The sequence below is a fragment of the Kwoniella europaea genome, chromosome 1 (assembly GCF_036810445.1).
Source record: "Kwoniella europaea PYCC6329 chromosome 1, complete sequence".
NCBI classification, from domain to species: Eukaryota; Fungi; Basidiomycota; class Tremellomycetes; order Tremellales; family Cryptococcaceae; genus Kwoniella; species Kwoniella europaea.
This window is the reverse complement of record NC_089487.1, coordinates 12,927,246-12,951,934: the sequence shown is the minus strand read 5'-3', so window position 1 is coordinate 12,951,934 and position 24,689 is coordinate 12,927,246. Positions and strand designations below refer to the sequence as shown.

At 45.4% G+C, this 24,689-nt stretch overlaps 5 protein-coding genes across 5 annotated transcripts; 3 read left to right on the top strand and 2 right to left on the bottom strand.

The window, feature by feature from the left end:
- Positions 1-68: 68 nt before the first annotated feature.
- Positions 69-3,638, top strand: V865_004937 (uncharacterized protein; the record flags this gene model as incomplete). The annotated part of the gene is made up of 9 exons (XM_066228711.1): positions 69-232; positions 376-837; positions 937-1,088; positions 1,199-1,567; positions 1,667-1,848; positions 1,925-2,114; positions 2,197-2,559; positions 2,657-2,787; positions 3,144-3,638. The coding sequence occupies 9 exons, from the start codon at positions 69-71 to the stop codon at positions 3,636-3,638; spliced, it is 2,508 nt and encodes an 835-aa protein (XP_066084808.1).
- A 237-nt stretch (positions 3,639-3,875) lies between these two features.
- Positions 3,876-5,079, bottom strand: V865_004936 (uncharacterized protein; the record flags this gene model as incomplete). Its single annotated transcript, XM_066228710.1, has 2 exons — positions 3,876-4,109; positions 4,168-5,079. The coding sequence occupies 2 exons, from the start codon at positions 5,077-5,079 to the stop codon at positions 3,876-3,878; spliced, it is 1,146 nt and encodes a 381-aa protein (XP_066084807.1).
- A 734-nt stretch (positions 5,080-5,813) lies between these two features.
- V865_004935 (uncharacterized protein) lies at positions 5,814-7,156 on the bottom strand (the record flags this gene model as incomplete). The annotated part of the gene is made up of 2 exons (XM_066228709.1): positions 5,814-6,851; positions 7,106-7,156. The coding sequence occupies 2 exons, from the start codon at positions 7,154-7,156 to the stop codon at positions 5,814-5,816; spliced, it is 1,089 nt and encodes a 362-aa protein (XP_066084806.1).
- A 629-nt stretch (positions 7,157-7,785) lies between these two features.
- V865_004934 (uncharacterized protein) lies at positions 7,786-8,932 on the top strand (the record flags this gene model as incomplete). The annotated part of the gene is made up of 2 exons (XM_066228708.1): positions 7,786-8,624; positions 8,692-8,932. 2 exons carry the CDS (start codon positions 7,786-7,788, stop codon positions 8,930-8,932), a joined length of 1,080 nt encoding a protein of 359 aa, XP_066084805.1.
- A 685-nt stretch (positions 8,933-9,617) lies between these two features.
- On the top strand, positions 9,618-24,611 carry V865_004933 (uncharacterized protein; the record flags this gene model as incomplete). The annotated part of the gene is made up of 20 exons (XM_066228707.1): positions 9,618-9,750; positions 9,812-9,955; positions 10,037-10,536; positions 10,637-10,970; positions 11,031-11,157; positions 11,209-11,408; positions 11,468-12,553; positions 12,612-13,181; positions 13,239-13,973; positions 14,039-14,123; positions 14,184-14,660; positions 14,723-16,849; positions 16,901-17,356; positions 17,410-19,288; positions 19,347-20,053; positions 20,101-22,484; positions 22,590-23,573; positions 23,623-23,771; positions 23,827-24,292; positions 24,358-24,611. The coding sequence occupies 20 exons, from the start codon at positions 9,618-9,620 to the stop codon at positions 24,609-24,611; spliced, it is 13,797 nt and encodes a 4,598-aa protein (XP_066084804.1).
- Positions 24,612-24,689: the final 78 nt, after the last annotated feature.

The following is a 24,689-nucleotide window of genomic DNA, read 5'->3' as shown; positions in this document are numbered from 1 at the left end:
ACAAAAACAGTGCTTCTCAAGCAAAATAGATTGATCTAAATATCACTCGACGTCCAATATTCAGCAATATGGCGTCGCTACGAAGACCTTCCGCTGCGATCCCAAAGGGTCAGGGCGATAGGGGTCCCATTCAATCTGGCCCCAGACCACCTCTACCTGGTGATAATGATAAGAAGAAGGATGCTAGGAAGTCGAAAGTTGGTGATAAGATCAGGAAGAGGATGAGTATGAGGTGAGTTCCAGTCTTCACAGCTTCACTCACGCTGGTCGAGGTACTCGGTGATCTTTTTATGTCAACATTGTTGCCGTGTCTTCTACGGAGATATGTCAGCATCGCTAGATGGAGCCAAGCTGATCTGAGCCTTCGTCATATAGGTATATGGGTAATGACCAACTCCCGTCCGAATCTATTCCACCCCTTCCAGGACAAGCTACCGATTTTCTCGCTTCAGACCCATACGGAGGAGCAGATTTCACCCCTATGCCAATGACAGATGACGGTCAAGGTGAACAATTCTTTAATCAGTTCGGTTCGCCGGAATTCAAACAATCCGGCTTCGGCCAGTCCCCAGTAGACACAAATAATAGAGCAGGATTCGGAGCTGGTTCGAGGCTGTTAGGTGGAGAAGAAGGTATACGGAGGAGGGGAGCAGAAGATATGACTCGAGAAGAAGAATTTGATCTGCACGAGTTGAATAATGAAGACTTCAATATCGGTGATTATCTCAGGCGGACGTTGACTGGTGCGGATGATGAGGAGAAGAAAAGGTTTAAGGCTGCTTTGATGAGGGAGAAGGGGAGTAACAAGAAGGAATTGCAGAAGAATGTATTTAGACAGTAAGTGCAACATATCATCATAATTACAACATACTGTATTGGCTAGAGTAAATTGGATGAGGATGATACGCTGATATCATATACTGCTTTGATAATTAGCTATGCGGAATTTGTTACTATCTCGAAAGAGATTTCAACACTTGAAAACGATATGCTTGACTTGAAAGAATTACTAGGACAGTGGAAAGATCTACCTCAGTTGATGGGTATGGAAGATACGTTGGCACCGACATTGGATAAGAGTGGGAATAGTGAGTGTGCTCACTGTATCCCTTGACAATCTCCATTCTCCATATCTCATTTCAGATACCTCTCCACTCAAAACAGGAGGATATGAACTAATCATATGATATCGGAACAGTCGAAAGACGTCGTACTCAACGTAACTCAGTAATGGACCTTCAAAACCTTTACAAATCGCAGCTCACGCAATTATGGTCTACCGTGGAAGGATCGCAAAAATATCTCCCTTTAGTACCTGGACGACACCTAGTATTCGAAACTCATAATTTCGTAGAACTCAATGCGGCGACGTATAAAGCAAAACAGAACGTATCGATGTTTTTACTCAATGATCTATTGTTGATTGCTGGAAGGAGACGAATGAAATCTGCCCAATCCTCTTCTACAGGAGAGACCGGGGAAAGGGAGAGGGAGAGGGGAAGGATGGTAGCTGAACGATGTTGGGTATTGGCTGATCTGGTGGTTGTCGATGTGAAAGATAGTGGCGGTGAGTGATCGAGTCATCTGATCTCATGAAGACGACTTCTCCTCTGGTCTTGTACTGTACTCTTTCGACTATACTCAGTAACTTATGTACGTTTCGCAGATCTCACCAACGCACTGAAAATAAGACGAGGCAAAGAGGTCTGCGTGTACCGAACTTCGAAACCAGAAGATAAGAAATCGCTCTTAGCTGCTTTCAGACAAGTTTCACAGGAATTAGGAGAGAAAAAGAGAAAGGAAAGTGAGAAAGAACAAGAGAGAAGAAGGAGTATGTGGCAAGGGGAGGTGAGTCATATTTCGAAAATTGGGATTTCAGACCAACCGGGTCATAGATAGTGGTCTAATTTTGTTTTTGGTGCAGAAACCTGGTGGTCCTTCTTCTGGTACTCCGGCTTTACCAGGTCTAATGAGTCCCGGTCGACCCTTGTCGACGATAGGGATGTCCATGGCTGATTCGAAAGATTTGAGATGGATTGACGAGTATGGTGATGAGTTGACGATGGCTATCGCTAGGAGGGATTGGGAAGAAGCCGTGAAACTTGTTGAGAGGGGTGAGCGATCTGTATCTCGATCTAGCTTATGGATATGTACAAGAAGTTCATGTATGAATTTGCTGATTGGATATGGTCATAGGACGAGATCTGCTCAAAACAGTCTCCTCCAACCCCTCAGCACATGCACTGTTATCAACCCGTCTAGACCAACTTAGCCCTACACTCATCAATCAAATCCTCCATGATCTATCTTCGACCCAAATTCGAAAGACCAATACTTCTACTCTTATATCGTATTTGAATAGATTAGATTGTTCAGATATGGGTAAAGATACTTTCCTCAGATCTCGTAAAGAATTGATGATCAAGAGGATAAGATCCATCAAATGCGAAGGAGACATATCGATTTATATCTCAGAGTTATCTGTGGTGTGCTTTACGATTATTAGACATACGAGCGATTGGTTCATGAATGCTTTTAAAGAGAATAGGATGGCTTCGGGTGAGTGCAATCATCGTTTTACACCTTTATCGCTTGGTGTATGTTTAGGTTATGAGAGCTGATTGAAATTGTTGTGTTGGTCATGTACTACGTACAGCCTTTATAACGTGGGCGAAAGAGCAGATTGAGATGTTTGCGGATATGTTCAGAAGACAGGTGTATGCTCCCAATGTAGAGCAGAACGTGGTGGATGAATGTGTTAGAGTGACGGCTTCGCATAATAGGAAGGTGAGTCGATAGTGGGTATGCAAGAGATAAGAACAGGAGGATTGGGAGGTGAGGATGGAGCTAGGGATGGAGATGAGGTGAAGGGGAATCTGGAAGAAGACAGACTATGGGAGAGAGGAGTGAGGAGGGGAAGAAGGGGGGAAGCAAACAGAACGGGAGGCAGAAGAAAGAAGATAGAGAAGAGAAATGTTGAATTGGAGGGCGAAGAGTGACATACAGATTGCAATAGCTAGTTGAGAGCAAGGAAGAAGGGCATCAGCAAATGGGGCAGGACAAAGCGAGGAGGCGGGACAGATGAAGGTGGCAATACGCAGATTTGAGTCAAACATTGCTAATATTCATTGTTTACTGGATAGCTCTTACGCGACGTCGGTCTCGATTTCACCTACCTGCTCTCAACGCTTCTTCAGCCTAATTCATCTGCATCCTCACCTCACCCGATGTTCAATACCTCTGCAACTTCGTCTACACCCGCCACAGGCTCGCTAAGTCAGGCACCACCACAAGCACCAAATATGGGCAGGCAAGGCTCAGGCTACGCTCCAAGCTTGGGTAGATCCGATTCTGGATACAATGGAGGGTATCATTTGCATAGGGAAGGATCCGGAACATCCATGGGAAGAGAGCGATCGTCTGATGGTAGGGATCGCTCTGATAGTAGAGTAGGCAACACAGCTCCATTGAGCATACCATCCAGGCAGAGAGTCGCAGGTGGGCAGAGTCCTCTCAGTCCTGATTCCGGTCGATCTACTCCTCTTGCTGGACAGAGAGATGAAGGGCCTATATTACCTCCTAGAAGTAAGAGGAGGGGAAACTCACCAGGTGAAGGGAATTCGAAATCGCTCTTGTGAAAAGATGCAAACCATTCAGTAACCTGTCTGTATGCATCTATTTGACCCGCTATAACACAAATGCCCCGTGTTCTATGTGTCCTGACTGTCCATTTGAAGATGAATACAACCTTTTATTTGTGTTTGTATCGAATATTATGAACAATGACTCCCAATTGGGATTGATGGTAAGAAGAAGAGATTAACTGCACGCTCAAGTCGATCAGCGCTGTCAAAGTGTTCTTAGAAATGACTGACTTACGGATTGGCACGCTGTTGAGGTTGAGGATAGGAGGTTCGGTCATGGTGATCGCTGAGAGAATATAGGGGTAGCGCCACCAGAAGTTCTTCGAGAGAACGAGCATTCGGACGCTGATGGTAAACAGGTAATGACACATGTAATCCACCATTGCGGTACTCGATGATCAGTGAGATTTCGTTTGTCGTGAACAAACTCAATCCACATTTGTTCGCAGCCATGCCAGTGAAGATCTAGTGGGCGGATGTCAGTGATCTACTACAGCGGTATGGATGATCGGGAAAAGCTGACTTGTGTGATGACATGGGTGAACTTGGGGGCCAATCCTGAGATGAACACCCTCCGCGAAGTATCCTCTGCATCTCCACATCGAGTGACATTCACTACAACGGTAGCTCGTCGCAACTGATCGATCAATCTTTTCATAGCCGCCTCGCTGACGACCGACGGTAACTTCACTTCGCCGAGAACAACCGCTTCCGTCAAACCCCGTTCTCCAGTAGGAAGAATCTTCATGAAATTCATATCCTCCACACCGATGGCATTAGTCAGCTTATGAGGGAAGGTGTCCGTAAGAGGGATCGGTTGACGTTGAAAGTTCGGTGAATTAGGAGGTCGAGGGAGATTCCTTTCTTGTAAGGCAAGGCTGTGTCCCTCTCGTTCTGATACCCGAAACAACTCTGGAAGGGTTTTCGAAGCTTCTACCCAAACACCTATCTCTTCAGATGTCAGTCTGTTGACAGACCCTGGACGCAACCATCGGTAAATTCCAAGGATGTTGTCGTTTGAGTGATAGAGCGCTATCCTTCTGGCGAGACCGACATTTCCTACTGAACGAAGAAAGGTTATGCAGCTGTTCAGGACCCTATTTGCTACACCGCCGTGAAAGTTCTGCAACCATCCCTGTAATACTTCTTCACCGTTCATTTCACCGTCCTTCATCGTCAATATATCTGACTCTTCCTTCTGCACAATCCGCTCATCGGCTTCTACCATTCTCAGTTTCCCATCCAATTCATTCAACACGTTATCTAACAACGAGTGATCAAGCGTGACAGTGAATCGACCATTATGACCTTGCACAATGGTGTAATCTGAAGCCTTTGGCTCTCGGGAGCCGTATATCTTCTGATTTCGGTCGATGAAGGAGAAAGGAGGGAAATAGTTGAAAGCGGAATGTAAGAAATCGGATATTGATGGCATATTCAGCTGACGTTGAAGCTGGTGCAGGTAGGTGTTGAAGGATGTTTGATGGTGTTGAGGGGTGTTTGAAAGTGTGGAGGATGTTGGATGGATTTTTGACGCAGTTGGTTGCACCCGAGCGCTGGTCAAGATGTTCTGATGTTTAGGAGGGCTGATGAATGGCGTGAATGGGATGTGAGTTGGACTTTGATGGGGTTCGAAGCTTTTTGATGGAGTTTAGCAGAGATTGGTTGTTGTCGGTTGGCGGATTTTGTGTCAGAGAAGGATCTCAGCCAGTTGTGCAGGTTGTGCTTAATGAGTTATCCGTTCATTCGAGTTTGATAACACAAGAACGAGAAAGTCAGCTACGACTAGTGGGTGAGTACAGTATATTCTCTGTAAAAATTTGACAGTCGAAAAATTGTTGTTTATCGCTCAACGTTGTTCAAACCTTATCCACCATTGAAACGCCCTAATTGCCAATAGGTTTCAGTCACTATCAATCATTTCAAGCACCATCAGCATCGCCGATGTCAGAGGGGCATGGGTCAGAAAGATCTCCAAAAACAAAACGGAGAATGCATTCTCGTATCAAGCGAACCAGGTATATATGTGTAGGAAAACGAAAAGAGCAAAGTTGATACGCATTGTCCACACAGAAAGGGATATCGAGGGCGATAATGCCTGTTCAGTGTGAAGAATCGGGAAAAGCTAAGTAAAGTCAAATGTATATATAGTACGAGGTGACGGTTTCGTTAAAAGCAAACAGCTAATAAACCAGAAACGAAAGTAGCACCGACCATCAAGGTCAAACCGTTTACACCATTTTGACCTACAAAGGTCACAGTGGATGAAGCGGATGAAGAGAAGTTTTGAGCCAATGCTCCAACTTCAGATTTGATAGCGTTGATGAACGACACACCGCAAGTTGAGTTGATAGCATTCCATAGTTCAGATTGACCACCTAGGATTGGAGATTGTTTCAATCCCAATGCGTATGGTACTTGAGTTTCCCATTTCACATAGGCGACGAGAACTTCTCGAGTACATGGGGTACATAACGCCGAGCTGGCCAAGGAAGGTTGAAGGAAAAGGAAAGGTAAATTTGTTGATTTGTATGTAGCGGTATTGGGTTTGATAACAGTTACCATGTTGACACTTTGCTCTTGTCGTTTGTTGTCGTTGAAGAATCGCTTAGAGATGGAAGAAGCAGCGACTGAAACTTCGACATAGAGGTTTTGAGCGGCATATTGAATAGGGTTGGTCAATTCTTGAGCGGTAGCAGCCAAGTTGGAGAACAAGGTGTTGTTGCTCACTCCTGAACCAGAGACGGAAGTGGAGTTTGCAGAAGCAGTTGCGTTGGAAGATGAAGTGGCGTTCTTCTCAGAAGCGACGATCTCGTTCACACAGTATTCCTGATTTGAAGAGTTGATCGAACAGACAGCTCCCTTGAGGGGGTTTACGACGTAAAGGATATCGTATAATTCTCTAACATCCGAGTTGTAATTCGTGGTAGAAGTCAACTCTTCATTACATTGAGAGTAGAAGTTGGCTAACCAGCCTCTGATGGTTGAGTCGGAACATCCTGCATTGCTCTTACAGATCGATGCGAGGGTGTAGTTGATGGAATCTTCAGTCAAATTGGTTGACGCAGTAGGTGAGAAAGAAGCAGTAGCGTTTATAAGGGGAGTGACACACGATGAGAGAGTACCGTCGCTGTTGAGTGACTCGAGGAAGGTGGTACAGGAAGAGGTGATGTTAGAAGGGATAAGGGTTGAGGAAGTTGTGTTGGACTAATGTGGTATGAATAACGTCAGCATGGTGATTCCCTTTGTTTATATGCGACATCCTTTCACTATCAATCGATCAATCAATCACCGACGATGCATCTCAACTCCAAGCAGCTATATCACGTATCAGTATGGATGTGGGCTCAACTCCCGATGTGACCTCAGGCATATACTCCAAGCCCTTGAACATGACCTAAAACCGATAGTCTCCCAGCTCCCTCCGTTCCGCTGTCGATGATGAAATGTTGTACACTCACTTGAGCTTGAGTCAATCCAGCTACAGCAAGAGCTAACACGGGGTATTTCATCTTTAATATTCTTATCACTGTCAAGGAAGTATGAAGAATGTGTGCTTGTAAAGTGGGTTTGTTGTTATATTTCAATTCGCGTTGTTTATCTTTAACGAGTGTTTGGTGATGAATCGTTGTCGTTGACGATAGGATGAGGGAAAGAACGTGTCAGTCGAACGACAGTAACAAGTGTGCTATAATGTTGAGGTAGTAAGTTGTAATGTTGTGAAAAGAGACGAGATGGAAAAGAGCAAAGGTCAACCAGCCACGACCAAAGGCATGACCATAACAACGATGAGAAACTACAAGACAGTGTGAAAAAGGGGGTCCAAGCGCAGGCCGAGACCCGAACAAATACGAGTATGGCAACCGAAAACAGTTCAGGGTGTACGTAATGAGCGGACATGCACTAGGGTAATGAAAAGAACAAACAAGAGAGGGCCAGAGTGGCGTTGCAGCTGTGGGATGGGATAAATGCGAAGAAACGGAGAATAAGTTAATTCGTTTATCGATGACTCACTCATCTTACAAGGTTGTGATGTGATGTCTTCCGCTCTGTTAAAGGTCAATGCACTTGTTTCAACGCTTCACAATGATCCAGTCGTCACGTTATAAGGCCCACAAAAAATAGCAAACCGTTCGCCGGAATGTCGCACCCGAAGAACTCTCGCAAACGGTCACTTTCGATTGAAGGGGGCGACGCCGCTCCATCACCCAAGGTTAGACCGCTTATCTTGGATCAAGTCAAGGTTCTGAGTGTTAAATTGCCGCCTTCGATCCCGTCGCCTAGGATTAACTACTCGTCGGAATCTTTCGCCAAAGTCACGTTGGAGAGATACGGTCATACTCAGCCCTATAATGATATTCCCAATCCTGCCTCACGAAAACATACCAAGTCATTACCGTCTTATCAACACAAATCATCGAAAGGACTTTCGAAGAATCCACCTACGCCTGACCCCTCGCAATCTCCTGAGAAACCTTCGAGTCCGCAAAATGCCAGTCCAGTGCACGAGTCTTCGCCCGATGCGCGCTCCGAAACTCTCTGCTTCCAGATCAAGGATTGGGTATACACTGGTACGCTTTGGGAGGTGTACCGTGGTACACTTTCGATCACGAATCGTAGCTCCCACGAGGTATCCATTGTCATGAAGGTTCTCAGACCCGATACCTTCGATCGAAGTCTGTTAGAGGAAGATCAAAGTTCTGATGGTCTCGCAGCCGCCTATACCTTCACCAGAGAGTACGATCCGGCATCAGCTGTCAAAGCGGCATACAATGAAGATACAATTTATAGACAGCTCGCTCCGATGCAAGGTACCATCATACCCGAGTATCACGGACTCTTTGTATCGTATCAAGATGCGAATGGTATCATTGATGAAGGTGCAACACTCCCGAAGATGATGGCCATTCTTCTGGAGGATTTGGGGAATCAAGTCGACCCGCATGATATGTTGGACGATGAATATTCAATGGAGGAATGGTGAGTCGCTTCAACAACATTACATGAACCTACGGTAGCTTACTCTATATGATCTCCATCCCGACAGTAAGCGTATTTATGCTCTATATGACAAACTCCACACGCAAGGTCAAGTAGCTCATGGATTGCCCAAGACTTGGCATATCCTGAGAAGAAAGGCTGCACCGGAAGACCATGAAAATCACCTGGTCATGGTTGATTTTGCACATGCCAAATCGTTGGGAGGAATGACACAGGAGGAGAAGGAGTCAGCTATCCAGAATGACGAAGGGATGCTGATGACAGCCAATCAAACTTGGAGGGAGTAAGTCTAGTTTTTTTCGGGAGCGTTACACCTGAGTTTCATCCGGAAGTATAACTCACTGATAAATTTGGAATTCCAGTGAGACCGGAAAAGTACATTCCAGCTGTTATCGACCCGATGAGGATGAGGATATCTGAGTAGATACAGATGGCTACTTCAGTCCTCGCACACATATCCAAAGGTCCAAAGGCGAATGCTCATCGATTACCTCCTTGCTTATCGCTCCCAATCTATCACATCCTTTAATCATTGTCACCTGTTGATACATTATCCGATATTACACCCACGAATGCTTGTACTATATAACAGCCCAGTATCACTCTTATTGTATATTGCAGATTTATGAGTGCGGTCATGTTTGTACATAACTTATTCTGAGCTGAATGATGTGAACATTACGAGTACCCCTCTCATCGTAGTAGCGCAGTAGCGGATCATGTGTCACGTGAGTCGGCGTTGACGCGTAAAAGTCAATCTAGCTAGCTGCTGCTAGGTCACGTCGTAGATCCCGAGAGGTTGAGCATTGACCGACATCTCTCACTTTGACTTTTGACATTGAACACCATGTATCACTTCAGCTCGATATCCAAATCACCATACATATACCCACCAACCCCTTCTGTCATTCGGATTGTCTCTCTTCCAATCCACCACCACGGTAATTGGGATAGTAGGGCAAGATAAGGAGAATGACCACCTCGGCTATCGAAGACGGGATGGGAACGCCCCTTCCTCCTTCTGACGGAGGGGGAAGCGGGAACGCAACGCTGGATTTTGATGTCAGTGTATTTAGGACATACTTGGAGTCTCTTCTCCTTCCAGGTGAGCTACGGCTTCTGCTTGCAGCTGGCGATGGCAACACTGACAATTTCCCCATTGCTAGTGATGTCCGCTACGAAACAAGAAATCGAAGATAGCCTTTTTGAAGATCCGAGCTTCGACGAGAAGACTATAAGATTCGCTACTGATCCTGGATGTCAGGTGGTGTACATCACCAAAGAGAGATACCTGGATGTTGATGAAGATGGTAAGTTCGCCCTTTTTACCGATAGTCGAATACAGACTGCCAGCTTACATCATTGTGATCATCTTCGGTTCGCAATTTCAGATACACCAATCGCAAGGATCACGTACCGACTGCATCTTCCACCTACTCCACCTCACTCACAAAATTGCATTTCCACGCTTGCTTTGATCAAGATCTCACCCACCTTAGGTTCCATGAATCCGTTAGGAATACAATTACATTTCCTCCAACTATCATCCTCATCTGCTACCATACCTGCATTGGTTTCCGATGAGATACCCTCAGGAGCGTCTACAGCAGTCACGACCCCTACCAATCAAGTCACTCCATACGATGGTTTACATAGTCTGGTACATTGGGGTGTAGCACCATGGTTCGATTCTTACGTATCGTCCAAGACGAATTTGACGGAGAACCAATCCAACAAGAAGAATCAAGCGGGTGAAGCCTCAATGGGTATTCCGGTGACAAAGAAGAAGTTCGCAGAATTGGAATTGAGTTTGTTACATCTGAAACAGAATGTGGAGATCCCAGAAGCTAGATTAGGTGTTCATCCTGCTATTAGGAAAGCTGTTGCTCAGGTAATTCAGACGCTCTTTCCCTTCCCTCCTCTTTACAAGCAGCTCTCCAATGCTATTCGTACTATTTTGCACCGATGCTGATACAGGTTCATACATATAGTGTCACGCAAACGGCACAAGAGTATCAGTTGATGCTGTTGAGCCATCCTCACTGCTATCCGACCCAGCCTTCCTCAATAAGCTACAAGCAGATGTCAACTCATGGATCAAAGAGATCCAATCCGTCACAAAACTTTCCAGAGATGTCTCGTCAGGAACGGCCTCTCAAGAGATCAATTTTTGGTTATCTATGGAACATGCTTTAGAGAACATTGAAGCACAGCTCAGGGGTGAAGAAGTCGGATTAGCGATGGATGTACTGAAACATGCCAAAAGATTCCATGCGACTGTCAGTTTCTTGGCTGATACTGGTCTGAAAGAAGCTACAGATATCGGTAAGTCAACTTATGTACTAGACGATGCCAATAAACTCAGCTAACACAATGACCAAACAGTACATAAACACAATGTTCTCATGAAGGATTTCCCCCTTGACGAGCTCTTAGCGGCCACAGATCTTGAGAAAATGCAAGAAGCTATTTATCTTATCTTTGGGCATATCAACAAGAAGCTAAAACTCTCGTAAGTCGATACGCACACATTCAGCGTAACCCAGCTGACAGCTCTTCTCAGCCCGTACCCCATACGACGAACCCTTCCTCTTGTTGAGGCTATATCTTCGGACTTCAACGACCAGCTCCTCAAGGTACTCGGTAGTCAACGGCTCATGTACATGGACTATGCCAAATTCGAGGAAGTCATGGCTATGACCGCCGACGTTTTTGCCACTTGGAATGAGAATATGAAAGACTTTACCAATGTTGCTAGAGAAGGTGAGCTGGCTCCACGATCGCGTCTGATTGAGGTTATCAGCTGATATACCACTGATCAGTTTCCCGTAAACGAGCCGAAAAGTTCATTTCGATCAAGATCAATCCTGCTCATGCTAAACTTCAAGAGCGAGTCGCCTATCTCCGAGGTTTCAGACGCTCTCATGAACAATTGCGAGTCATGACTTCCTCGACAAGAACATTCAGCGGTCTTGGCAACGATGCTCCTTTCGATATCGACATGGAGGAAGAGGTCAGATTGAGTTACGAAAGCGTCAAGAACGTCGACGTTCTCGATGTATCCTCAGAAGGATCAGAAATTTGGTACACTGCCGAAACTGCCTACAACGACAGAGTAGCCAGGATTGAGAACCAAATCATCTCAAGATTGAGAGATAAATTAGCCACCGCTCGGAATGCACAAGAGATGTTCAGAGTATTCTCTAAATTCAACACTCTTTTCGTCAGACCTAAGATCAGAGGTGCTATCCAAGAATACCAAACACGTCTTATTGAATCTGTCAAAGAAGATATCCGAAGATTACGACAAAAATTTACCGAGAATTATCGAAACTCCCAAGCGTACCATATGTCGCAAATGCGAGATTTCCCTTCGGTATCAAGCGCAATCATCTGGGCTCGACAGATTGAAAGGCAACTTCTCACATATATGAAAAGGGTAGAAGATGTCTTAGGCAAAGGTTGGGAGAGTTATGCCGAAGGACATAAGCTTCAAGTTGAAAGTGCTTCTTTCCGAGCCAAGCTGGACACTAGACCTCTGTACGATGCGTGGATTGGTGATATCACTAAGAGAGGTAATCTTACTATCACTGGTCGACTGTTCGATGTGATCAGAAGTCGAGCTACTGCTGCCAACGCTCAAGGTCAACTCCAATTGGTTGTCCAATTTGATCCTCAAGTTATTGCTCTCTTCAAGGAAGTCAGGGCGCTCATCTGGCTCGGATTCCCTGTTCCCTTGACGATCAGTCATAAAGCCAAAGATGCTAAACGAGTGTATCCTCATGCTGTTAGCTTGATGGAGTCTGTTAGGACCTACACTCAAACCCTCGATTTGATCGAGAGGAACGAGGATGTTGCTATATTGCTAGCTAGCTATCGATCGCACGCCCAACAGATGATTGAGCGAGGTAAGCGGCCGATCGAATTGTTCTTGATCTGTGTGTTGTGACTTACATTTGTGTATAGGTATCAAGATGCGATGGGACCACTTGGTCAACGCATACGAAGGACAGCGATATCTTCCTAGTGGAGCTGCCGATGGAAGAGAGAATCGACATTTCCTCTTCGTGCGAGAATTTGCTTCGGTTGTTTCATTACTCCAAGATAAGACCAATGCTCTTATCGAGATCTCCACGGACATCACCCGCATTGTTGACGAACTCTCCACATGTGACTTCACTGCCGAGGCCTTCTCCAACCTTCTCAGCCAGATCCAAAAAACGATTGATCACTTAAATCTTGAGAATTATAGTAACCTTGATGCTTGGGTGGTCATCCTCAACGAACGAATCGATAAAGTATTGAGGGAAAGACTTGTCCAAGCCATCGATTCCTGGTGCGAAGAGTTCAGAAGAGAAAAAGAGTCCAGTCTTCCTAACGGAGATAACCAACAATCGGGTATCAAAGGTGATAAATCCGAAGTACATATTGAACCGCTTGTACATGAAATCCGCATCAGAAATCAAGTCATCTACCTCGACCCTCCTATTGAAATAGCTAGACAGGAATGGTTAGGTCAATTCCAAGATGTTCTAGGTGAGTCCAATACATGACATGACTGCACTCTCGGTCACTGACCTCTCCATTTATCAGGTGTGGTCTGCAATCTCAACCGTATCCGCAGTTCTCGATACGAGATTAGCCTTCAGGTCGATGAGGCTGGTGTAGAGGAAACGTCCTATGTGGGTTTGCTCGCCTCTTTCGATGATGGCACCCTTGAAAAGCCTCTAGATCTGATCGAGGATAAGGTGCAAACCGTCAATGCCTATGTGGGCAAATGGCTTCAATTCCAATCTCTCTGGGATTTAGCAGCGGAATTGGTCTATAGCAGACTCGGCGACAATTTGGCTGAATGGGGTCAACTCATTTCTGATATTCGACAAGCGCGAACTACCTTCGACACCACGGACACCAAGAAAGAATTTGGTGTATGCGTAATTGATTATGCCAATGCCCAGAGTAAAGTCAATGCGAAGTACGATTCGTGGCAACGAGAATTGCTCACTAGATACGGTACCAAGCTTGGCTCGTCGATCAAGGAAACCTATTCATCCATCTTAAAAGCTCGTACCGATTTAGAGACTCTTGCGATTGAGGGTTCATCGACTGCCCAAGCTGTCGCGTTCATCACCTTCGTACAAGATCTTAAAAGAAAAGTCGTCAAGTGGGGACCTGAAATCGAGGAGTTCAACTCTGGTCAAAAGACCTTAGAAAGACAGAGGTATTCCTTCCCCAACGATTGGCTCTATGTCGATCAGATGCAAGGTGAATGGAGTGCTTTCACTGAGATTTTGAAGAGAAAAGATGATTCCATCAAGGAGCAAGTTGGTAAGTGTATCTTCGCTGCCCTTGTCAATGAGGTTAGTGCTGAGTACGTGCGTCACCCGAATTAGCTGGACTTCAACTCAAGATCGTTGCCGAAGATAAGGTCATTGATGGACGGATTGGAGATTTCGTCACAGAATGGGAAGCGAATAAGTCAGTCATATATTACTAGCCGTCTAGCGATGAGATTTCAAGCTGATCATCTGCATATAGACCTCTTCAAGGTAGTATCAAAGCTGAAACAGCCATCAATACCCTAAATGTATTCGAAGGTAGACTTACAAGATTGACCGAAGAATACGATCTTGTCTGTCGAGCTAAAGAAGCTCTCGATCTTGAACATACCAAAGACGATAGACTACAACCTGTAACCGAGGAATTGAGAGATCTGAAAGCTGTTTGGACAGCTCTTTCAGGTATTTGGGGAAGGTTAGCCCAGGTTAGAGAAACTCTTTGGTCCGCCGTTCAACCTCGTAAACTTCGTCAAGAATTGGATGCGATCTTATCCTCCACAAGAGATATGCCTAGTAGAATGCGACAATATGCTGCATTCGAATATGTGCAAGAAACGATCAGAGGTCTATTAAAGTCGAATATCCTAATCGGAGAATTGAAATCTGAAGCTTTAAGGGAAAGGCATTGGTCAAAATTGTATAAAGCCTTGAGAATGCCTTCTACCCAAGCTACAACGTGAGTGATCTTTATTGACTGTTTGGCGCCAAATACAGTTGCTAAAAGGACGTTCATTCTAGGATGACTCTTGGTCAAGTCTACGATCTCGATCTCAAGAGGAACGAAACCCTGATCAAGGAAGTTGTCGTTCAAGCTCAAGGTGAAATGGCTTTAGAAGAATTCCTCAAACAAGTTAGAGAAACCTGGACATCGTACTCGCTCGACTTGATCAACTACCAGAACAAATGTAGATTGATTAGAGGTTGGGACGACCTTTTCAACAAATGTGGAGAACACCTCAACTCGCTCACAGCAATGCGTATGTCACCTTACTACAGAGTATTCGAAGAAGATGCAGCTTCATGGGAAGAGAAGCTTAACCGGGTTCACGTACTTTTCGATGTCTGGATTGATGTTCAGCGACAGTGGGTTTATCTGGAAGGTATCTTTTCAGGAAGTGCAGACATCAAGCATCTCCTTCCTGTGGAAAGCGCCCGTTTCCAAAATATCAATTCTGAGTTCTTGACGGTGATGAAGAAGGTCAACAAATCACCTTTCGTTGTAGACGTATTAAACATCCCTGGCATCCAAAAGAATTTGGAACGTTTAGCCGATCTACTTACTAAAATTCAAAAGGCTTTGGGAGAATACCTAGAAAAAGAGCGATCGTCTTTCCCTCGATTCTACTTTGTTGGTGATGAGGACTTACTGGAAATTATCGGTAACAGCAAAGATATCAGACGTATTATGAAGCATTTAAAGAAGATGTTTGCCGGTATCTCCACTCTACAACTAGATGAAGAGGAGACGCAACTTCTAGGATTTTCATCAAGAGAAGGTGAAGAAGTCTTGTTCCCTGATCCTATCGTTCTCAAGGAATACCCCAAAATCAATGATTGGCTCGCCAAGGTCGAATCAGCGATGCGACTTTCTCTTGCTCATCTCCTCTCTCGGTCTGTCTCCGAACTGCAAGCTTTGTTCAAAGTCGATTCGGACCTCTCTCTGGCGGATCTTTTGGCTTGGATTGATTTTTACCCTGCTCAATTGGTAGTACTCGCCGTCCAAGTCGCTTGGACCAACTTGGTTGAATACTCGATCTCTGCTGCTGGATTGACAGGCGTCCTCGCTCTGGTGTCGAAAACCCTCGACTTGCTGGCTGATACTGTTCTGCAAGATATCGCCGTATTACAGAGAAGAAAATGCGAGCATCTCATCACTGAACTCGTGCATCAACGGGATGTGATCAGATCGCTGATCACTGCGGGAGTCAGAAACAGCACAAGCTTCGATTGGCTATATCACATGCGATTCTATCTCAACGAGAATATCGAGGACCCTCTTCTTCGATTGGAGATCCGTATGGCTGATGCTGTCTTCCCATATGGCTACGAATATCTAGGTATCCCTGATCGACTTGTCCAAACTCCTCTTACGGACAGATGTTACCTTACTCTTACTCAAGCTTTGGACAATCAGCTTGGTGGATCTCCCTTTGGTCCCGCCGGTACTGGTAAGACCGAATCCGTCAAATCTCTCGGTGTACAACTCGGCAGATTTGTCCTTGTGTTCTGTTGTGACGAGACATTCGATTTCCAAGCTATGGGTAGAATCTTCATTGGTCTGTGTCAGGTCGGTGCTTGGGGATGTTTCGACGAGTTCAATCGACTTGAGGAAAGGATCCTCTCAGCTGTCTCTCAACAAGTACAAAGCATCCAGCAAGGTCTCGCTCAAGCTGCCAACAATCCCAATGCAGAAGTTGAACTGGTTGGCAAGAAGCTCAAGATCAACACTAGAACTGGTATATTTATCACTATGAATCCTGGTTATGCTGGTAGATCGAACTTGCCTGATAACTTGAAAAAACTTTTTAGAAGTATGTCGATGACACGACCAGATCAAGAACTCATCGCGCAGGTATTATTATTCTCGAAAGGTTTTAGAACAGCGGAAAACCTAGCTTCAAAAGTCGTACCATTCTTTAACCTGTGTGCTGAACAGCTTTCTGCTCAACCTCACTATGATTTCGGTCTTCGTGCTCTCAAATCGGTTTTAGCTAGTGCTGGTATACTGAAAAGGGATAGATACCTGATAGGCAAAGGTCATGAAGATCAAACCGACCAAATTGCCGAACAGCAGATTATGATTCAGAGTGTAACGGAAACTATCGTACCGAAATTGGTGGCTGAGGATGTTCCTCTGTTGAAAGCGTAAGTTTTTTCTCCTCCATTATGTATCCCTATTGCTGATGCTTCTTATAGCTTGCTTGAAGATGTCTTCCCCGATGTAGAATATGTCCCTGTGGATCTCGATGCACTGAAGGCCAAAATCTCGGAAGTATGCAAAGGGCGTCAACTAGTTGCTGGACCCGCTTGGATGGAGAAGGTCGTTCAATTATACCAAATCCAGAACATCTCTCACGGCCTCATGATGGTTGGTCCTTCTGGTTCAGGTAAAACGCAAGCTTGGCAAGTCCTTCTCAGCTCTCTGGAGAGACTTGATGGTATCGAAGGAACCCCGTATGTCATCGATCCTAAAGCGATTGACAAAGAAGCTTTGTACGGTACACTTGATCCTACTACCAGAGAATGGAATGACGGTCTGTTCACCCATATCCTCAGGAAAATAGTAGATAACGTTAGAGGTGAAACTACCAAGAGACATTGGATTATCTTTGATGGTGACGTTGATCCCGAATGGGTAGAGAATCTGAATAGGTGAGTTCATCTGTACATCCACTCCTGTACCAGCGCTGATGGGTAGCATTTAGTGTGCTGGATGACAACAAACTGCTTACTTTGCCAAATGGTGAACGTCTTAATTTACCACCCAATGTTCGAGTAATGTTCGAAGTTGAACACCTTCGATATGCTACTCTTGCCACTGTCAGTCGATGTGGTATGATCTGGTTTAGCGAAGAGATAATCGACACTGCAATGGTCTGCCGACATCATCTAGATATCTTAGCTTCGACGCCCATCGGTGCCGAAGATGACGAAACCCCCGATTATACCGCTACTGGTGGTATCAACACTGCGTCCAATGCTCAAGTCGAATCCCAAAAGCAGATTATCAGTATACTAGAACCGCACTTTGGCCCGAATGGACTGGTCAATTCAGCTTTGGACTTCGCCGAGAAGTGCCAACATATCATGGATTTCACTCCTATCCGAGCTCTCAACACTCTGTTCTCTCTTCTGAAAGCTACTGTCCGGAATGTGCTCGAGTACAATGCCAGACATGCCGACTTCCCTCTTGCTGCCGAAAAGGTTGAAGCCTATGTCATTCGGAGATTGTTGCTCAACATCGTCTGGTCTTTTGTTGGAGATGCCAAACTTGATATCCGGGCGGAATTAGGAGAACATTTACGTCGAGAATCCGGTATCGAAACGCCTACTTTGGGTCTTGGTGCTTCTCTGATCGACTACGATGTCGATGTGGCTTCTTCTTCTTGGGTTGCTTGGCAGTCAAGAGTGCCGACTGTCGAAGTTGAGACTCATGCTATCACCTCAGCCGACGTTGTCATCCCTACTATCGATACTGTACGACACGAGGAAGTTCTTTACAGTTGGCTTGCCGAACACAAACCACTTATTCTCTGTGGTCCTCCTGGTTCCGGTAAGACCATGACTCTGTTCAGTGCTCTGCGAAAACTTCCAGATCTCGAAGTGGTTGGATTGAACTTCTCCAGTGCTACCACCCCCGAACTCATCCTGAAGACTTTCGAGCAATACTGCGAGTATCGAAAGACACCCAATGGTGTTGTTCTTGCGCCTCAACAAATCGGTCGATGGCTGGTAGTTTTCTGCGATGAGATCAATCTGCCCGCTACCGATAAGTACGGTACTCAACGGGTTATCTCCTTCCTCAGACAGCTGATGGAATGCAATGGTTTCTGGAGAACATCGGATTTAGCTTGGGTCAAGATGGAAAGAATCCAATTTGTCGGAGCATGTAATCCTCCCACGGATCCTGGTCGAGTACCCCTCAGTCACCGATTTATGCGACATGCACCTGTCGTTATGGTCGATTACCCAGGTGAAATATCTCTCAAACAAATTTACGGCACCTTCAACCGAGCTTTGCTTAAAGTCATTCCGACTCTCCGTGGTCATTCGGATGCTCTTACAGATGCTATGGTCGACTTCTATCTGGCTTCTCAGAAACGTTTCACAGCAGACATTCAGGCCCATTACATCTATTCTCCTAGAGAGCTTACAAGGTGGTCTAGAGGTATCTACGAAGCTATCAAACCCCTCGAAACCCTTTCTGTGGAAGGTTTGGTCAGAGTCTGGGCTCATGAAGCATTACGTCTATTCCAAGATAGACTAGTAGCAGAAGATGAGAAGGCCTGGACGGATGATAAGATAGATTCGACCGCTTCTCAACATTTCCCTACGATCGATCAGAAAGAAGCTCTCGCCCGACCCATCTTGTTTTCCAATTGGACTTCGAGGAATTACATCCCCGTCAACCGAGAGCAACTTCGAGAATATACCAAAGCTAGATTGCGGGTGTTTCATGAAGAAGAGCTGGACGTCCAACTTGTACTGTTCAACGATGTTCTTGATCATGTGCTCAGGATTGACAGAGTGTTCCGACAAATCCAAGGTCATTTATTGCTTATCGGTGTCAGTGGTGGTGGAAAGGTCAGTATTGGTTTGACACTTTCTATGTGAGCTAAGCTGACCATGCTGTTTATTGCAGACTACCTTATCTCGATTTGTTGCTTGGATGAACGGTCTCAGCATTTACCAAATCAAAGTATCCAACAAATACACAGGTGCCGATTTCGATGAAGATCTACGAACAGTGCTTCGAAGAGCGGGATGCAAAGGCGAAAAGATCTGTTTCATCATGGACGAATCGAACGTTTTAGATTCCGGTTTCTTGGAAAGGATGAACACTTTACTTGCTAATGCTGAAGTTCCCGGTCTATTCGAAGGTGACGAACATGCTGCTCTAATGACAGCTTGTAAAGAAGGATCTCAGCGGGATGGTCTAATGCTCGACTCTCATGAAGAGCTGTACAGATGGTTCACTCAACAAGTAGCGAGAAACTTGCACGTTGTCTTCACCATGAACCCACCGGCGAACGGTTTGGCTTCAAGAGCTGCAACGTCTCCTGCGTTGTTCAATAGATGTGTACTTGACTGGTTTGGTGATTGGTCCGACCAAGCCCTATATCAAGTCGGTCTCGAATTTACCCAAACTCTGGATCTCGATATGTCGACTTACACGCCTGCTGCGCCATTCCCTGTCGCTTATCGAGATTTACCGATGCCTCCTTCTCATAGACAGGCAATCGTCAATGCTATGGTCTACGTTCATCAAGCAATGCAGAGTGTCACTAGTAAATTGGCGAAAAGACAAGGGAAATATAACCATATCACACCGAGACATTTCCTTGATTTGTGAGTTTACAATCTCTGTTGCGTTCCCATGCTGACTGTGACTATAGCATCAACCACTATGTTCGCTTGTTCAATGAAAAGCGAGAAGAGCTCGAAGAACAACAAAGACATCTAAATGTCGGTCTCGACAAGCTTCGAGATACGGTCAACCAAGTTGAAGAGCTCCGACATAGTCTCGCTGCTAAGAGCTCGCAGTTGGAAGCCAAGAATGCTGAAGCGAATCAAAAGCTCAGACAGATGGTTACAGACCAACAAGAAGCTGAAGCAAAGAAAGCTGCTTCTATAGAAATCCAAGCTGCGTTGGTGCAACAAGATGAATACATCCAGCAACGTCAGGAAATCGTCAAAGAGGATCTCGCGCAAGCTGAACCTGCTGTGCTGGAAGCTTTAGCCGCAGTTGGTAATATCAAGAAACAACACTTGTCAGAAGTACGATCAATGGCTAATCCACCCGAAGCTGTCAAACTTGCCATGGAGTCTGCCTGTTCCGTCCTTGGCCACCAGATTGATAGTTGGCGGACTGTTCAAGCCATCATCAGAAGAGACGACTTCATTTCGAGTATCCAGAATTTCGATACTAAGAAGATGACCAAGACTGTTCGAGATCGAATGATGAGAGATTACATCAACAAACCGGCTTTCAACTTTGAAACAGTCAACCGAGCAAGTAGAGCTTGTGGTCCTCTCGTACAATGGGTTATAGCTCAAGTGCGATTCTCCGAAATCCTCGATAAAGTCGCTCCTCTCCGACAAGAAGTTGCTTCGTTGGAACAACAAGCTAATAATACCAAAAAGCAAGCTCAAGTTGTCACGGATACTGTAGCAGAGTTAGAGGCCTCTATCGCCCGATACAAGGAAGAATATGCGTTGCTCATCAGTGAAACTCAGTCGATCAAGAGTGAAATGGATAGAGTACAAAGCAAAGTTGACCGAAGTATGACCTTGCTCAAGAGTCTTTCATCAGAACAAGAACGATGGGATGCTGGAAGCAAGACATTCGAGACTGAGATGGGAACTATTGTAGGAGATGTGTTAATTTCAGCTGCTTTCCTCGCCTATAGTGGTTTCTTCGACCAACGTTACCGGGAGTTGATGAGAAGGGAATGGATGGATCACCTTTCAGAAGCTGGTATACACTTCAAGAACGATCTCGCACTGTCCGAGTTTTTGTCTACTGCCGACGAGAGACTCAGCTGGCAAGCCAACGCTCTTCCCGCTGATAACCTTTGCGTCGAAAATGCCGTGATGCTCAAGAGATACAACCGATACCCACTCATCGTTGATCCGACTGGTCAAGCTGCTGCATTCCTTCAAAACGAATACAAAGATAGGAAAATCACCGTTACCAGTTTCCTGGATGAGGCGTTCCTCAAGAATCTCGAGAGTGCTTTACGTTTCGGTAATCCATTACTCATTCAAGATGTCGAAAACCTTGATCCTATCCTCAACTCTGTGCTCAATCGAGAATTGCGTCGTACCGGTGGTCGAGTCCTTATCCGAATCGGTAATCAAGATGTTGATTTCTCTCCTGCATTCACCATGTTCCTGTCTACTCGAGATCCTTCGGTGGAGTTCTCCCCGGATATTTGTAGTAGAGTTACTTTCGTCAACTTTACCATGACTCGAAGCAGTCTACAGACCCAAGCCTTAGACAAGGTATTGAAGGTAGAAAGACCTGAAATTGATCAAAAGAGGACAGATCTAATGAAGCTTCAGGGTGAATTCAGACTTCGATTAAGACATCTCGAAAGATCTCTCCTGCAAGCTCTGAATGAGTCTTCTGGAAGTATCTTGGACGATGACAAGGTTATTGAGACTTTGGAAGTACTCAAGCGAGAAGCAGCAGAAGTCACGAGGAAGGTCGAAGATACCGAAGTGGTCATGCGAGAAGTCGAAGCTGTTACGGGCGAATATCTCCCACTTGCTCAAGCTTGTAGTGGTATCTATTTTACCCTCGAACAGCTTGCGACAATCAATCATTTCTACCAGTTCTCCCTCGATTATTTCTTGGAGATCTTCGATTATATCCTCTTGCAAAATCCCAACCTGAAGGGTATTAACGACCTTCAGTCTAGGAAAGCTATCTTACTTCGGGACCTATTCCTGGTGGCTTTCCAACGGACTTCAAGATCACTGTTGCATACCGATTATTTGGTCTTGGCTATATCTTTAGCTAAACTGAAGTTGAGAAGTGATACAGATGAAGCCGTCTTAGATGAATTCGATGCTGTATTAGAGACACCAAGTGGGGGATCTCAAGCTGAACTCAGATTGACTTCGGAACAAAGAAGAAGCTTGGATAGCTCAGTAGGACCGGAAATGGCTAAAGTACTGGAGCAGGACTTTGAAGCGAATTCGGAGAAATGGAAGGAGTTCTCTATTTCAGCTACCCCTGAGAAATCAGTACCATGGCCTTGGACTGAAGCTAATGGTAAGTTAACACATCAGGAACGACGCTGACATTTTACAGGACTTTTCGTTGCTGCTCGACGAATGACAATCATCAAGCTCTTCCGACCTGATCGACTCATTCAAGCCCTTTCTGCTTTTGCTGATCTCTCTTTCGGCTCCGACCTCGCCAATCAAGCTGCATATGATTTACAGGCAGTCGTCATCGACGAAGTTGATCCAACACACCCAGTGGCTCTTGCTTCCGTTCCCGGATACGATGCAAGTTACCGAATTGACAATCTCTGTCGAACAGCTGGTACTGCCTGTGCATCAGTGGCGATGGGTTCAGCAGAAGGATTCACCCTTGCTGATCAAGCAATTGCCAACGCTGCTCGAATTGGATCATGGGTACTGCTTAAGAACGTTCACCTCGCTCCCGGATGGTTAGCTCAACTCGAGAAACGATTACACAGCTTATCACCCAACCGAAACTTCCGGCTATTCTTGACTATGGAGACTAATCCTGTCATTCCGGTCAACATCCTTAGACAATCCCGAATCATTATGAACGAACCTCCTCCAGGAGTCCGAGCGAATCTTCTAGATACTCTCAAGGGTATTCCCAAAGCCCGAATCACGACTGGTCCAGCTGAGAAATCAAGGTTGTTTTTCTTATTGGCCTGGTTCCATGCCGTGGTACAAGAACGACTTCGATACCTCCCAATCGGTTGGAGTAAAGGATATGAATTCAACGACTCCGATTTCGATGCTGCGCTCAATACCATCGATTCTTGTCTTACTGATCTTGCAAAGGGCAAAGCGAATGTCGACCCTGCTCAAATCCCTTGGGTGGCCTTGTGCACGCTTATCAAACAAGCTGTATACGGTGGACGAGTCGATTCCGATTACGACCAAAGAGTGGTGGATGCTTTCGTAGATAGAATTTTCACCGCTCGAGCGTATGATCCGGACTTCAAGCTTGTCGAACATGTCGATGGTGGATTGAATGTCCCTGAAGGTACACAGATAAGTCAATTCGTACAATGGGCTCAGGCTTTACCGGAAAGAGAACCTCCTGCTTGGTTGAGTTTACCTGGTACGGCTGAAGGATTGGTTGCTGCTGCGGAAGGTGAGTTGACCTAAATGTGTTGTAGAACTTAGCTGATGGTATTTTGCAGGTGACGCGATGATGGTGAAGTTGAGAAAGATGAGGACCACAGATGACGAAGAGGACGAGACTGGACCTGCGGCTACTTCAGTCGGACGACCTGCTTGGATGACTGCTCTGAAGGGACATGCAGAAGAATGGTTAACGATCTTACCTAAGGTAGGTTATCTGAAACTGAGCTTGTAAGCGTTATCTAACAACGGATATGACACAGACCCTTACCACACCTCCCAACGATCATTCTCCCTTATCCCGATTCTTCGCACGTGAAGCATCGACAGGCTCTATACTGCTCCAGCGAATCCGACGTGATCTCTCCGAACTCTTTCAAGTATGCAATGGTGATCTGAAACAAACCAATGAATTGCGTGCTTTGATGTCGGATCTCAACAGAGGAACAGTCCCATCACATTGGAAGAAGTTCAAGATGCCTAAAGGTACCGCTGTAGCTCAGTATATTTCGAATCTTACTGAAAGAATTAAACAGTTGGAAGGCATAGCGAATGGACAAGGTGGTCAGGGAGATAAGGGTATCTGGCTTGGTGGTTTATTCCAACCCGAAGCGTATATCACGGCTACTAGACAAGCAGTCGCCCACGATAAAGGATGGTCATTGGAACAGTTGGTATTGAGTGTGGAGATTGAGAAGACAGGCGGACAAAGTTCGTTCGCTATTCTAGGTGAGTCTTACTTTGTTGTTGATCCCGGAGGCAGAATGGAGCTTATGTTTGGTTTAACCTCATAGGATTACACCTCCAAGGAGCATCATGGAAATCTGACCATCTTACTCTCAACGACGGTCGATCGGTCTCACTTGGTCCATCGCAAATCGTCTGGTTAAGACGGGATGAACGTCCTTCGAAGGGAGGTAATATCGTAAACTTACCTGTGTACTTGAATGGAGATAGGAACGATGTTTTGTTCAGCGTTGATTTGGAGACTGAGGGTGAGGGCCAGGCGATAGTAGCTCAAAGAGGTGTTTGTTTAACTGCTGCTTGATGATCAAGCATAAGAATTGGTGGATTAGATATTATGTAGAGTATGATACATCATGATGTGCTAGATTCACGATGAGTT